Raw genomic sequence first — 15344 nt, 5'->3', positions numbered from 1 at the left:
TGGCTTGAAAATTGGCTTACGAACTTGCGCATCTCCAAGTTCGCAAAATATTTTTCATAAACATGGAAACATGAAAAATTTAGCAATGTGAAAAGTCCATCAATCTCTATTTGTTACCGAATTTTTGTCTTATGAAATTTGTTAAATTCCAAATTCTGCGAACAAAAGTCACTTGCGGAGTGTCCGTGTGCTTATCTTCACTTCGTTACTTCGCAAAATTCGCAATTTCGAAAAAGTTATGTTGCGATGCGAAAATGTGAATTTTGCAAAGTAAATAAATCAGTTCCACTTCGCAAAGTGAAAATTGTTTATATTTTACTTATTTTTTGCTAACGTTACCAACTTTAATTGAATACCCTTAATATTTTATTTCAAATTTAGACAATTTTACTCAGACTCGGTAATAAATATTTGTTCAATTCCACGTTTATGATTTTAAAATGTAGAATCTTAAAGCACTCTTAACCACGTCACGCTTCACTGTTGATAATCCTGAAGAAGTAATATTGCATCAAAAACCGCATTCACAAGGTATTAGCGGAGATACCCGACGTATAATCCCCGCACCCTCCCGCCTATGACAAATCCTAAGTACACAACCTTTCCTTTCACCGAATATTGCAATCCTAGCATAAAATCCGAATAAATTTCGATGACTCTTCACTTCACTCTCATTCATTCATTCACCGACCAAACCACATTCCTCCAATTTAGTTGAAACTCGATATTCCTGCCTCCTTCAGTTTGAATGCTGCTTTTCTTCCCGTACAGCAGATTATTTTTAGAGGTGTCCCAGGTATCCGGCATACTCAACCTTTTTGGGACACCCCTGACACAGCCCGGCATTCTTAAGGTTCTTGTTACACCGTCATTGAGTTTTTTTCTCACCTTGCCCTTATTCAATGTCTTTAAATGCAAAAGTTTAAAATCGAATCAACTTAATGAGTTTTGAGACAAATTCAACGTTTGATACTTTAATGTAAAGCTAATTTTTGGTACTACAAACAAGTCGTTTTGAAAAAAATTAATAAATTTATTTGCCATCTTTTCACAATAAATTTCTGCAAACACGAATTTAATAATTTTTTTCAAAACGACTTGTTTGTAGTACCAAAAATTAGCTTTACATTAAAGTATCAAACGTTGAATTTGTCTCAAAACTCATTAAGTTGATTCGATTTTAGACTTTTGCATTTAAATACATTGGATAAGGGTAAAGTGAGATTACGTGCCAACGCGTCATCCAAGAGGGTCTTAAGTACCCGATTTATCCTCACAATTAATTTGCATGTCCAATTTTCTTACTTTAAATTCAAAACTTTACACAAACTTTTCCAATCTCATGGATTTCATTTCTGTAGAAAATATCCGGCCACAAATTTCACCAAATCGCATGTGGAAATTATCCTACAAATTTTAAAATTACTTTTGTCACTATCAATTTTTTAAGCTTATAAAATTTTTGCAAACTTCGGAAAAAATTTGAAAAAATTGGCGGGCGGGTCCGCATTTCGTGCCGGGCACCTGGTACCGGGTATTACCACTACCCGGGGCATCCCTAATTATTTTACCCTTCTCCGTCGTCATTAGTGGAAAAGGTGGGTGGGTGGGTGGCCGGGCATATCGTTGTTATTATTCTTGCCTGCCGACTGGGAGATAGACAAATGAAGTGGTGAAAACCCAAAATTTTCGACATGGGAAAGGCGGTCTCATTTCCTTTAGTCAAAGCCCGTCATTATTGAATTTATTCGCCAGACTCGAAAGAGAAAGTTGCTCGAGTGGAGAAAGTCGCTTTCATTCTCGATACCAGAAAACTAGCCAGACTTCCAGGTCTGCTTTCTCTCTCATAATTTCAGTCATACACTCTTAGAAAACTGGTGTTAAATCATTACCAGCCGGAGAACAGGTATGTCTCTACCGGTCCTCGTAACAACGGGCATTACCCACCAACCATGTCGACATACTCAAAAATTTCCCAGTCCGACACATACTATTATCAATCCGGAGGAACTTATTACTAAGTCAAAAGTATGGTCGGATTCCAAATTCCCAAATCTAGATCACCATGCTGGTAAAGATTTGGGAATCAATTCCTCCCCAATTGGTAATAGTTTGTTTATCAGTAGTGAGATTTCACAGTATACGTCATTACTATTCAGTAATACCCGTTATCACGGTACCGGTGAAGTCATTAATACATATGCAATCCGGTAAGTGCACTCAAAATAAGGTAGTAATGAATCATTACCATGCGGAATGACTATGTGTCTCTACCACGTCGGTTACGATTTGTCGTAGAAATGGTAATAATAAGTTCAGGGAAATTCAAATTTAATACATAATGGTATTAACTTCCTTAATATTTGGTAATGAATTTGAATTTCCCAGAGATTATTATTACCATTTCTACAACAAATCGAAACCGATGTGGTAGAGACACATAGTCATTCCGCATGGTAATGATTCATTACTACCTTATTTTGAGTGTGATGATTCAGCAGCATTTTTCTCAGACTGACTCTACCAGATTTTTAACAGTGTGGAGAAAGCTGGCCAGACTTTTAACTCAATTTTGCTTTCTCTCCCATGTTTCAATCATATTGATGCTTCAACAAAAAAACTGTAAATACCTTGTGGTCGGACATGGTTAAAAATTAAGCACTTTTCACAATCAAGACAACCAAAGAAAGGGTGGTTGGAAGAAACTACAAAGAGTTGCGCAACCCGCTGTTTGGTTAGAATGTCAGCCTGCTAATTGAATATTCCCTCTCCGTCCATTATTCACCATCCCACGGACAATTCTATACATAGATTTTTACGTTATGTAAGAGCAGAAGGGCCATTGTTACACCCTGGACTGACAGACATTCGTTACCCAATAATGCAGCAGAATTGAGTTATTTACAAATAAGAGGGGCTCCAAAAAAAGGATATCGATTATTAAAGTTGGATTGGAAGTAACATTTTTTATTTATTTCGATTTCTGTCACAGATAAAATATAAATACCACAGGGCGGATATGCAGTTACTGCCGAAAAATTGATAAAATATGTATTTAATATTTACGAAATCTGTACGAACAAAATCTTACAAATATAAAACTTTCAGAAAAATTTGTATTTCTGAATACGTATTCTGCTCTGAATTTGTATATCGAACTCCTTTTCTCCATTCCAACTTTTCAGCAAAAATAGTACCGTTCAAATACTTACATTTTTTTTAATATGTAAAAGATTTAAGTAATTTTCAAACAATTGCGGAAATATTTACGTCTGAAAACCTAGAAATAAATATATAACAGGTATCAATATGCAAAAATATTTTGAAATTTCTGTACTCTACAAGAGTTAGTTACCACATGGGTAAAGTTTGACTGTCGGTCGTGATCAGGTGAAAAAGCTGAAAATAAATACATAGCCGCTCTCTGACAAATCCACATCCGACAGAAATCTATATAAGACCAATTATTCTTTAAATTCTTAATGTCAGAATTTCAATTTCTTTCCAATACAAGTTTCCCTGCCGTACTTTCCTCACCAAAATAAATACTTTCACAGAATAAAAATATGGAGACATGTGCAAAGCAGTTAGAAAAATAAGTATGTGAAAGGTGAGACACCCGTCATCATCATCATCGTGGTAATAATCAGGCCAAGACGGCAGCTCAGCTAAGGAGAGGACGGGATCCAGTCCGAAATGAGGGCATTATTTAAAGCCATGTCATTATTCAAGAGGAAAATGATGATGGCTCGGGTTTTCCTCGGGTGGATTACTCAGACACAAAATAATCGCCCTCATTTGTCTTCCCAGTCCCAAATCTTGCCCATTTTACTTTCTCCCTGTGTCGGAAAGAATTAAGTATGTCTGCCAACCATCTATTCGCTCTTATCATACATACAGGGTGGTTAAAATGTCACGCTACAATGGAAAATTTTTCGATGGGAAAAATCCATAAATTTCCATTAGTTACCGAAATTTTGTCTCTAAAATGCAACATTTTAAGAATTTTGTCCTCAATTTTGATAATAATTTATAAAAATCTCAATCCCAAATCTTGTAACTAATGAAGATTTAGGGACTTTTCCCATTGAAAAATTTTCCATTGTGGCGTGACATTTTAACCACCCTGTATATATTAAGGGTTTCCTTGTCACCTTAGTAACTGCGGTAAACGTCGCAAATTGCGCAAATTTGCAACATTTACACAAATTCCATGCTTACCAATGTTCCCACATAACATAGGTTCCGATGCGTCGTTTTCCTCCGTAAAAATATATCGTCCCAATTAAAAAACCGGATATTAGAGGGTTTCACGTCAGATTCGAATCTGCGATCAATTTCGCAAATTGTATCATAAATTTATGACATTTACGAAAATACTTATTTCGTTAAAACATTTCGTATAGGAATTAAAAATCCCGATATTTCACGTACCATAGTTAAGATAGATATATACAATGAGATCGTGTTTTTTCGCACTCGAACGATTTTCAAGTTTGATGGCTTAAAATTTCCGTAATTTTGTGTACATAAAGAATCTGAAATAATATTGGGGGGGCGCATGGTCAGTTTTCGCGATACGAGCCAAAATGTGCGATTTTTTTTGCAAATTTTGAGTTTTATGTCAAAATCGTTCAAACTTGGTCAAATATCACTGGAAATAATTTTAAAAATTATTTTGGACTAGAATTTGGCCGCTGCCTCGATTTTGGGCCCCAATTATCCAATATGTTGAACTTTGCAAAATAATTGCATTTCCCATATTAGTATTCCACGATCGAATTATTGAATTTTGATTTGCATTTGAGGGTAATATGAACAATAAGTTTGTGTTTAAGATTACAACGGATTCCTAATATGTCCTCTTGCTAAATCGGAATTTTGAAATTAATGCAAAGTTTTGCTAACCACTCGGAATTTTGTTAATGCCGGGTGAACTTGTTTCCCACACTATTAAGTAAAGACAAGTACACTCAAAATGAGATAGTAATGAATCGTTACCATGCGGAATGACTATGTGTCTCTACCACGTCGGTTACGATTTGTTGTAGAAATGGTAACAATAATTTCAAGGAAATTCAAATTCATTACCAAATATTAAGGGAGTTAATACCATTATGTATTAAATTTGAATTTCCCTGAAATTATTGTTACCATTTCTACGACAAATCCTAACCGACGTGGTAGAGCCACATAGTCATTCCGCATCGTAATGATTCATTACTACCTTATTTTGAGTGTATCGAATTTTTTTTGAAAAACCTTTACGAAAGTATTATTTACAAAAGTACGTCTTTCTTTCATGTCAACATTTTTGTAAATTGACGACTATTTATTTCCAAATCCACAGTCACGAAGGTCCTGAAACCCCGAATAGCATCACAATCCACACATATCGCTTCACCTTAATGTTCCTGTTATTCGCTGGTTGACTGGATGGTTAGGTGCACTCTGGGAAATCAAATTTATTCATTTTTAACACGAGTGAAGTGAACCATGCAGGAAGCAAAAACTGCTTGATGCACAACTACCACAGCATTTGCCATATGGATCTTCATCAGAGGCCGGATATGCATTCATTTATTTCCAACTTTTCCATTTGATGACGGTCCAGCTTTCTCCGCGTGTTCCATAACTTTTATGGATCACACAAATTTGAAACCATTTTTGGATATTGACACATATTTTTTAGTTTCCAGATATACAAATGGTCGGCTACTATTTCAAAAATTCCCGAATCTTTCGCATATTTTTTTCAAAAATACATAGGCACATTTTATATTAAATATTTCAACGATGTGAAATTTATTATCTATTACTCAACGAAATTCTGCTACAAAAAACCCAGAGCATTAAATTCGAAAGTACAAATTTCCCGAAAAAGTTTGATTTTTTCGCAAATCCTTTCGTATTTTTTCTAAAACATTAAATACAATTTGAGCCATTTTTCCTACATACATATCCGCCCTCTACTCCTCCTCATCATCATCATCCCCCCGTGATCACGGCAAGTTGGGCAATGAACCAAAATAAATAAAGGTTGAAGTTGAAGTTTAACGGATCGCGGATTCTCAGGTAGACGCAGAAATCGCTCGTCTGCAATTGAGCCCCTTTTTTCCTCCTCCTCTCTCCTTGCACAGGCTGCCAGATAAGGCAAAGTTCCTCACAGATTAACGTCTCCCAAGCTGGAGAAAGTTTCCAGTTCAACTTAAAGTACGCAACCAAACCAACCAGTCAACTCTTTTCACTGTCCAGAAAATACATATTTCTCAAGCACTCTTTACTCCAAGTAGTGGAAGGAAATCGTGGAAAATAGGGAAATTTTTTCCTAAAAAATGGTCTACACTCTAAGAAACCCGGTAACGAAGTTATTACCAGGCGGAGTATCTATGTGACTCTACCGCACGGTAATTAATTTATTAGAGTGGTAGAAAAATAGTTACCACCTGGTAATATTTTCAAATTTCGCGACCGGGGTTATTACCGGTTTGGTAGCAAAATGTCTACCACTCAATAATAAATTAATTATCATGCTGTAAAGTCACATAGATACTCCGCCTGGTAATAACTTAGTTACCGGGTTTCTTAGAGTGTAACCATGCCTCGAATTTCTTAGAATTGGTCCAATCCGATTGAATTGATGACTCATTTTCATTTTCTGTGTAAACCGCGCGTGGGATGAAACTTGTTCCCCACTTTTTATTCGGGTTAATCTAATTATAAGTAATTCTGTGAATCCACTTTTGCCATGTTTTCGTTTAACGGCGTCATTCTCTTATTACGTAATTTGTACTGCTTTCACTTTAAATAAGTCGGAATAATATTTTTGTGTGCGTGGGTTTTGCCCTTTTCTCTCTGGAGAGGAAAACCACCAAGTAGAAGTACAAGTGGATTTCCAAAAATGGACGATGCCAACCAACCCGTCAAGTCAACCACATTGCATTGCACAACGCCACGACATCAGGTGGGAACGTGCATACATTATGTCGTCAGAAACCCCTATCCCACACTGTAAATAAAGTTGAGTAAAATTGCCATCAAAGCAAGTATTGAGTAAAATTTACTCAAGTTTGAAAGATTTTTGCTCAACCTTGAGTAAATTTTATCTTTGTCAGGGTAAATTTTACTCAGGAGGGGAGCTTGCGAGGTTGATAATAACAGATCTTGGTGCCCTTTGGATATGTGGTAGGGACCCATGAGTGTACTAAAACCCTGAAGTAGTTTGACTCCATGGCCACATTTGCGCCCGCCACACCCACTCAAAAATGCCCAAAAAACGCTTTCACTCGAGTTTTCACTCACTCAAATCCACGTCAAAAATCCAATTTTACTCGGATTTTGAAATTTCTTTCACCATTATACTCCCAGATAGTTGCTTTCTTCAATCCAATATCAAACTCAATTTTTTCGAAATTTTTAGTATTTTTAAAATTTAAAATTCTGAATGAGCATTGTTGTAGTCATCAACAAAACAAATTATGTTTGCGAAATAATCATCAATAAAATTGAGTTTGATATTGGATTGAAGAAAGCAACTATCTGGGAGTATAATGGTGAAAGAAATTTCAAAATCCGAGTAAAATTGGATTTTTGACGTGGATTTGAGTGAGTGAAAACTCGAGTGAAAGCGTTTTTTGGGTATTTTTGAGTGGGTGTGGCGGGCGCAAATGTGGCCATGGAGTCAAACTACTTCAGGGTTTTAGTACACTCATGGGTCCCTACCACATATCCAAAGGGCACCAAGATCTGTTATTATCAACCTCGCAAGCTCCCCTCCTCAATAGTTGCTTTGGTGGCAATTTTACTCAAAATTGAGTAAATTTTAATCAAATTTATTTAGAGTGCACTCATATTCAACTTGACACGAGCAAGTTATGTAACCCAAAACCATCCATCCACCCACCCACCTTTTTTCATGACATAATGTACGGACGTTCCCTATGCCACGTTGAAAGTGAAAGTAGCAGTGGCAGCAGAAGGCAGCTTTCTTTTTTAAGAGACCCACCCATCCACCCGGTTTGCTTGGTGCGGGTTGGCAGCGTGTATCGGATCGGTTACTCAACTTGCACCACCACCACCACGGCCACGAACCAACCATCACATCACGCCACAGCCACTTCCGCTCAAGTGCATTTCTCTCAAGGAACAAAAAAATCAATGCGCTTTCTCTTACTTACTAGTGGTCCATACGATGTGTGCCGGATTCAACTTCCGAATCTGAATCTGTGTTTTTGAGAATCTGTTTGAATGGAATTTCTTTGGTCCGACTCACAATGCGATGGTGTGAAGTGTAACCCTCCGATTTGGCTGAAATTTTGCAATTAGGTGGTCGAAGTCAATACAACTAACGTTTTTTCAGCCAGTTTATGCGATGGTTGGAGTTACTCAAAATATTTGAGGTCAAAGTTGAAAAAACGGCCGACTTTTTTCAGGCGGAGTGAGAAAACTAAACTTCCATTCTCTTCCCGTGCTCAAAATTGGACATTTTTCAACTTTGACCTCAAATATTTTGGCAAATTCTGACCATCGCACAAACTGTCTCAAGAAACGTTGTATTGACGTGGACCACATAATTTCAAAATTTCAACCACATCGGAGGGTTACACTTCACACCATCGCATTGTCAGATTAGAATCCGAATCCTTATTTTTGACCACTCCCCCATCTCAAATCCCAATCTAACTCTGGCATTTTAAGATTCGACTCCATATTCAAGTGAATCCTGCTTCACGCGGAGCACTAGCTCCTCCTTCTCCTCCGTGGAAGAAACAAAAGATAATGCGTTTTTCTGACTCCGGCCAAAACCAAATTCTTCCTCCTTCTTTTGATGATTTTGTACTTTTTCTTCTCCTCCTTATTTTGTATATCCATTCTCTCCTCCACTTTCAATTTGTGTGTGTTCGAGAGAGAGAGAGAAATGTGTCTTGTGCAAACAAACCTAAATCCTTCTCAAGTCAAAACCAAACCACAAACTTGCTTCCGCTCGGTCTTCTTGCTACCAAAACAGATACACGCTTTCCTCCAGGGGCAGGCAGACCAGACCAGAGCCTGCTTCGTGCCAAGTCCCGATGGGAAATTTTAACCCAAAAATTATCATAAATCGTAAAACTGGGTTCTGCCTTCATAATCATCTCCGAGGAAATCTGCCCATGTGCATGTTACATCGTGAATAAGATGGTGTCGTCGCAGAGAAGATGGCATGTTGCAAAATGTGTCTTTTACGTCCTTTCCTTCCTTCTTTCCACTCACAATGGAGACGCAAACCATGTTCAGCCCAGATTATTTTTTGACCATGTTAGTTTGAAAGAGCAAGTCTTTACAAACAACATTTGGTTCGGCCCTTGGGCAGATGCGCAAATTTCAGCACGTTATGGGCGCCGCAAGTTCGCAAAAACGCACGAAGTTGAGCTCGCGCTGGGCATTGCCCGAAAAATCGTGCGTTTTTGCGAACTTGCGGCGCCCATAACGTGCTGAATTTTGCGCATCTGCCCAAGTGCCGAACCAAATGTTGTTTGTAAAGACTTGCTCTTTCAAACTAACATTGTCAAAAAATACTCTGGGCTGAACATGGTTTGCGCCTCCATTGTAAGTATTCGTCTTGTTTGTCTTTACCAACATTGACTCGAGTGCCTTCAGCCATCCGTCCAACAACGTGAACATCATCAACACAACTTCAAACGGTTTCAGACTTTCACCCACTCCCACCGAGCAAGACTTGTATCCGCTCCTCCACCATCTTACTTACAAGGCGAAGTGCTGTTTTACTTGCAGTTTGCGTCCCTCCTTTCTCTCTCTCGTGTCGTCTCATTCCTACCATTTCATTTTAAAGGCTGAGATACGATCTGCCTCACAACTGCCAGCATGTTAACCAAGAAATATATCTGCACCCGCTACACAGGCTGACTAACGGAGAGAGAGAGATATGCACTCCTCCATGAAGCAAAAGGACGAGGGCTGCATCGTGAAGATCGAGCCATTAAAGCAGCAACCAGTCCTTAACCCTTTAAACTGTAACGACGACAATAGTCGTTTTATAAGAAATGGTTTAATTCAGGAGTACGACAAAAGTCGTCCTAAAAAATCGTGGTCATGGCGCGGAAGGACGACAATTGTGGTTTCTAGGAGGTCGTTGATTTTCACCATTTTCTCTCCGCGACCTAAAATTTGTTGAAATTTTGAGGGATTTCTCCTATGCCAACACAATGCTAAATTTGAAGATTTTCTAGCCAAAAATTTGGATATTTCCCTATACAACGCAATGTTAAATTTTGGATTTTTCAGTTTTTCGAGTTTTATTAAAAACTCCGGAATTTCCCCTCCCTCGCCATGACCACAACATACTTATAGTGTCCCCGATTTAATGCATTTTCTTGTCGTTAATCATACACGTTAAAGGGTTAAGAAGGTTCCACTTACATTCTTGCAACTACTACATTTTCCAGTGCGTCGTCCTCTTCCGGCTTGTCTGCATTTACTCCATCGCAACTTTAGAGAAAGGAATTGGGAACAGATTACGACAAATTCTTCACTTTCTCTTCTCCTCGAATTTTTCATACAAAATAAGAATGAAACTTATTGTTATGTGCAAACTGATGAAAAATAATGGAGAATATACAAAATGCAAATTACTTTCACCCCTTTGTTCACAAAATTTAAAATGTCTCCAGCGATGAATTTATTATTTATCGAACCCGATTCATTATTATTACTTATTCAGATTTAGATTTAAGCACACTCTTATATACTAAAATCGGAAAAATGTACATAATATTCCAGCCATATTTACTTCACAAAACATCGTCCAGGATAGGAAATCCCAAGTAAATAACTTTCTCTACGCACAGATAGGCTTGTAAAAAGTATGGATTCTGCAGCATCAGCTTATTCCTTCGTCTTTTTGGCTGGGTTGCTCAATGAGCGTGAAGTGAACCTTCCAGAGAAACAACAGGGACGCGACTTTCATCCGGAATTAGCCAGCCACAAAAAGAATACGAGTTTATTTATCCTGCACACCAAGTTAGCGCTGTGCTCCTTCTGGCTCTGTTGGTTTTGCTGGCTGGATTTCTCCTACGAGATTCCCCTCCTCGTACATATTTATACCGAGATCTGTGTGCTTTCTCTGGACACAAAGTGAATTCCAGATCATCATCAAAATAAGGGATCAATCATCAAAACCAAAACCAAACTCGGGCAGAAAAGTGTTCCATAATAAATAAACTAGTTGTTCAGAGACTTTCTCTCCTACTAGGAAACCTACACTCTTAGAAATCTAAAGCACTTTTCGGTGTTAAAGATGGTAGTAAAATTATACCAGCCTGTAACAGTTTCCTCTCGATATGAGTAAACTTTAACCTCTTTCGGACTACCAATATTTAAATAAAATTTCCCTTCGGTACGATTTTAATTTTATAATTACACCTGATAGCAACCAATTAAAATTTCCTACCAGTTTGCAATACTCGAGTTTTTGACGAAAAACACGAAAATTCCACTTTTTAACATTGGTAGGTATAGGGAAAATTCCAAAATTTTGGGTGAAAAATATAAAAAAAATCTACTTTTCACCATCGAGTTTTCCACAAAATACCGAAGAAATATTCTTTTTTTAAGAAATTTTGGTGTGAAGGAAATTTCTGCAGTACACACATTTGTGTATTTCGTCGTCAACGGAAAAATATAATACTACACAAATGTGTGTACTTCGCCGTGAACGGAAAATAAAATAACTACACAAATGTATGTACTTCGTCGTTAAGAAGTTAATACCGAGCTGTTACTATACGGCATTACTTATCAATACCACTTTGGCAGAGTCATATACTAGGTGGCCCACTGAAACTGTAAGTGAAATGAAACCCTGTGACTTTAACAGTTTTTATGTTACGAATTTCTAGTTAATTTTAACTGAAAGCCAGTTAATTTCTGAGTAGAAAAAAATTTTTAGTTTTCGAAATTTCCTCCCTCGACGTTAACGCAGCCCTACAGAAACCGCCTGCAGTCCTCCGCTGAAGCACGCACTAATTCCTGGGCATAGTGTTCCATTCCGTGGTCAAAAATTTTTTTCGGATCCCTAGACTTCTATGAGACTTAGAACACACGTTTGCCCCTAACTTTGACCATTTTTCATAATCTGGAGATTCAAATCCTGAAAGTAGAATTACCATTTCCAAGTGGATGTAAAGCTCGGAATTTTTACACACGCTTGGGTCATTTTTTGAACTATAAGCTCTTGCTGAGTCGTACTCCAAGGTCCATTCGACTTCAATGAATTGGATCTCACTTAGGGGATGTAGCAGGGACTCGAAAACGTATTTTAAGAAATTTGATCCCCCCACCCTCCCCCCAGTTTCAACAAAATATAGAGGAATTACCCCAATTTGCTCCCACCTACCAAAATCATGACAAAACCTGGATAATGTGGCTTTCTGACCTTTTGTCTATATTGGGGGATGTCTCTGACAGATTTGGCGTAGATTAGGCCAACTCGCTTGTTAAAAGATTTTTCCGATGTGATAATCTCCTCATCTGTAAATAGAATCATCTTCACTTTTTTGGGGCGTACCGCTTGAGGTTACTCCAGGCTTTATTTAATCTGGTTTTCCTTTGGGGAATGATCGGCATATGGCAAGTACCACATTTCAAAGTCCTAAGTCTAAGGTTCAATTTGAGTGCTCATTGGATAATCTGCTTCTACACTGTCAGCTGTGAGGTTGGTTTCCGTTGGAATTTCGTGAATTTCTTCGGATTCCAACTTTCAGCGCCTTCATGATGGGTGTGGTCTTTGTACGATTTCAAAAAATCTTTCTTCGACTGTTCTTAGTCGACCCGGTCCCCATGAACGTTATTATAGTCCATTGGACTAAATTATAGTGCACGTTCGATTTCCGCCACACTTTTAAAATTTACCATTTCTCTCCCCATTTTTGTAGTGAAAAATTTTCGCCGCCCGCTTCCAATCAATATTTTCCATGCTAATTTGCTTTGCAAGTAGTAAAAAACTGATTAGTGGTTCTTATGCAAAATCGCACGGGGAATCCAATGCACTCATCAGATTTTCATTATCTCTAGCCGTTTCGAAGAAAACAGCTACTTACAGCTACAGTGGGCCCAGTAAGTATGAACACGGCTTGGTTGGTATTATTTTAATACCGCATTTCTAAGAGTGTACTTGTACACCTACACAGAGATTAAGACACGCTAGACTAATTCCACTTGAAAGAGAATTCTGATAATTTCAAAATGTAGTCAAACAAAATTGACTGACGGGAATTAGATAAAATTTTTTGTATGCTGTAACTGCCCTTTGGAAATGTAAAAATTTCATTTAAACCAAAAGTTAAAATAGAAATTTGAATCCGTTCATACCGAGTTAATTTAGAATTTTAACTGTGATTAACTTATACCAACCACAAATTTATGACAAGCTTTAAAGCAAATATTGATAATCCACCCACCAAAAATATGTCACTCCCACAGAAATATCATGGATATACTAATTTGTAACTGAAATGACGGACGGAATGAGGTTGCCGTATTATATTTATCGCATACAAAATATAATTCGCCATCATGAAAATTCAATGTGATTCAAATTCGCGGAGGCTTAAATGGGTTTGCAATGTCGCTTTCTCACCTTATCTGCCCTCCTTCTCGGCTGCTTCGTTGAGCAATATTATTTCGGCTAAAGTGCCCGTCTATCATTCATTCCGCTCTCCGCATCCTCCTCTCTAATTAGAACGGAAGGCTTGTCACAGACGCGCAGTGGCCGCGGAAAGGTTGGGACGGAGGGGGACAATGTTCCCAAGGTTTCCCCATCATCTCCCCATCTTATATAAACCCCTTCCTCCCCTATCCTACGACCATGTTAATGTATACACTCAAAATAAGGTGGTAATAAATCATTACCATGCGGAATCACTATATGTCTCTACCACTTCGGTTACGATTTGTAGTAGAAATGGTAATAATAAGTTCAGGGAAATTCAAATTTAATACATAATGGTATTCACTTCCTTAATATTTGGTAATGAATTCGAATTTCCCTGAACTTATCATTACCATTTCTACGACAAATCGTAACCAACATGGTAGAGCCACATAGTCATTCCACATGGTAATGATTCATTACTACCTTATTTTGAGTGTACCCACCTGTCCCCAGGGCTTCCGGCGCCACTGCAGACCGCTTTACTCGGGCAGCATCAAAAGTACCGAGTTGACTCTCGTCCTTACAATGGCGGACTCGTCGTTACTTTAATGGGTTTAAAATTGCTTAAGTGGTTTCACAATTATTCACTGCGATGAATGCGTTCCTGTTTCCATTGTGAAATTTAAACGTCGCTACGTAAAACCAAATGTGTAGCTTGAATAAACCGAGTTATACAATGCTACGTAAAATAAAGCACGTGTATATATTTCGCAATTGTAAATTACTCAAATTTGCGATACGCTTTACCTGCGTGCGGGGATCTACTACACTCTTATTAGGCAACTGGTATTAACTGGTCGGAGTACACATCGGCATCGGTAATATCGACTAGAAATGTGGTAGTAATTAAATATTTACCACTCGGAAACAAACGATAACTACTCCAGTAGTGAATTATTACCAAATCAATACCAGAAAGGTACGTATGCCCTTCTACCGGATGCTTTACGCAGTAAATTTCGCACAAGAGAGAGTTTCAGTCATGTGAATCGTAAATTCTTCTAAGTCTCGAACCCAAATGAAATTTCGAATTTTACGAAAAAATATAAATGGCGCATCATTTATGAACAAATTCTTCGAAATTATATGCAAATTATATGTAAATTCCTTCTTTTTTTATCAGGGATGAGTGCCCGCCTCGGAGTGATTCCTACGCGGAGAAAGGCACCTCTCGACTACGCCTCAGACTCAGAAGCGATGAACTATCCTAGCGGGATCCGTGCCGCGCTTCCCGCCGCGACCCGAAGGTCCCTCGGACTAACCAACGGGAGGAGCAACTCCCTCCCACGTGACCTCATCCGCGGTCGAGGCGGGAGAAAGCATAACGTCCGCTTTGACAACAAGCGGGGAACGGTTGACCTTGGTGCCACTTCGAGCATGGCGGGACGACGCGCCCTGCTCCTCGCGGCGGGAATGGACAGTCAAGACGAAAGTGATGGTGCTCTCTCCGCTCCGGAAATGCCCCTCACGCCCAGGAGGGAACAAGGTCGGTTGCTCAGAAATTTTTGCACTTTCACCAAAAACTTTCACTCCAAATATTTCGTTAAGTTGGTAAAAAAAACGCTCCTTGGAGCTAATTTCACGAAACGTTTGGCGGAAGAGAAAGTACAAATTGCCAGAGGGCGGATATGTATTT

General features: G+C 38.4%; 1 protein-coding gene across 3 annotated transcripts in view; it reads left to right on the top strand.

Annotated features, from left to right (window-relative positions):
- Positions 1–15344, top strand: part of LOC110859048 (rho GTPase-activating protein 100F) — a 111691-nt gene that overhangs the window by 71418 nt on the left and 24929 nt on the right. For all 3 annotated transcript variants that reach the window (XM_035859217.1, XM_035859216.1, XM_035859218.1), the window contains one exon: positions 14832–15194. In XM_035859217.1, the coding sequence (XP_035715110.1) occupies positions 14832–15194 (363 nt within the window). The remainder of the gene's footprint in view (positions 1–14831; positions 15195–15344) is intronic.

Source organism: Folsomia candida, unplaced genomic scaffold, assembly GCF_002217175.1.
Source record: "Folsomia candida strain VU population unplaced genomic scaffold, ASM221717v1 Fcan01_Sc024, whole genome shotgun sequence".
Classification (NCBI taxonomy): domain Eukaryota; kingdom Metazoa; phylum Arthropoda; class Collembola; order Entomobryomorpha; family Isotomidae; genus Folsomia; species Folsomia candida.
Note: the sequence above shows the minus strand (reverse complement) of the source record. Positions and strands in the feature narration are given on the sequence as shown.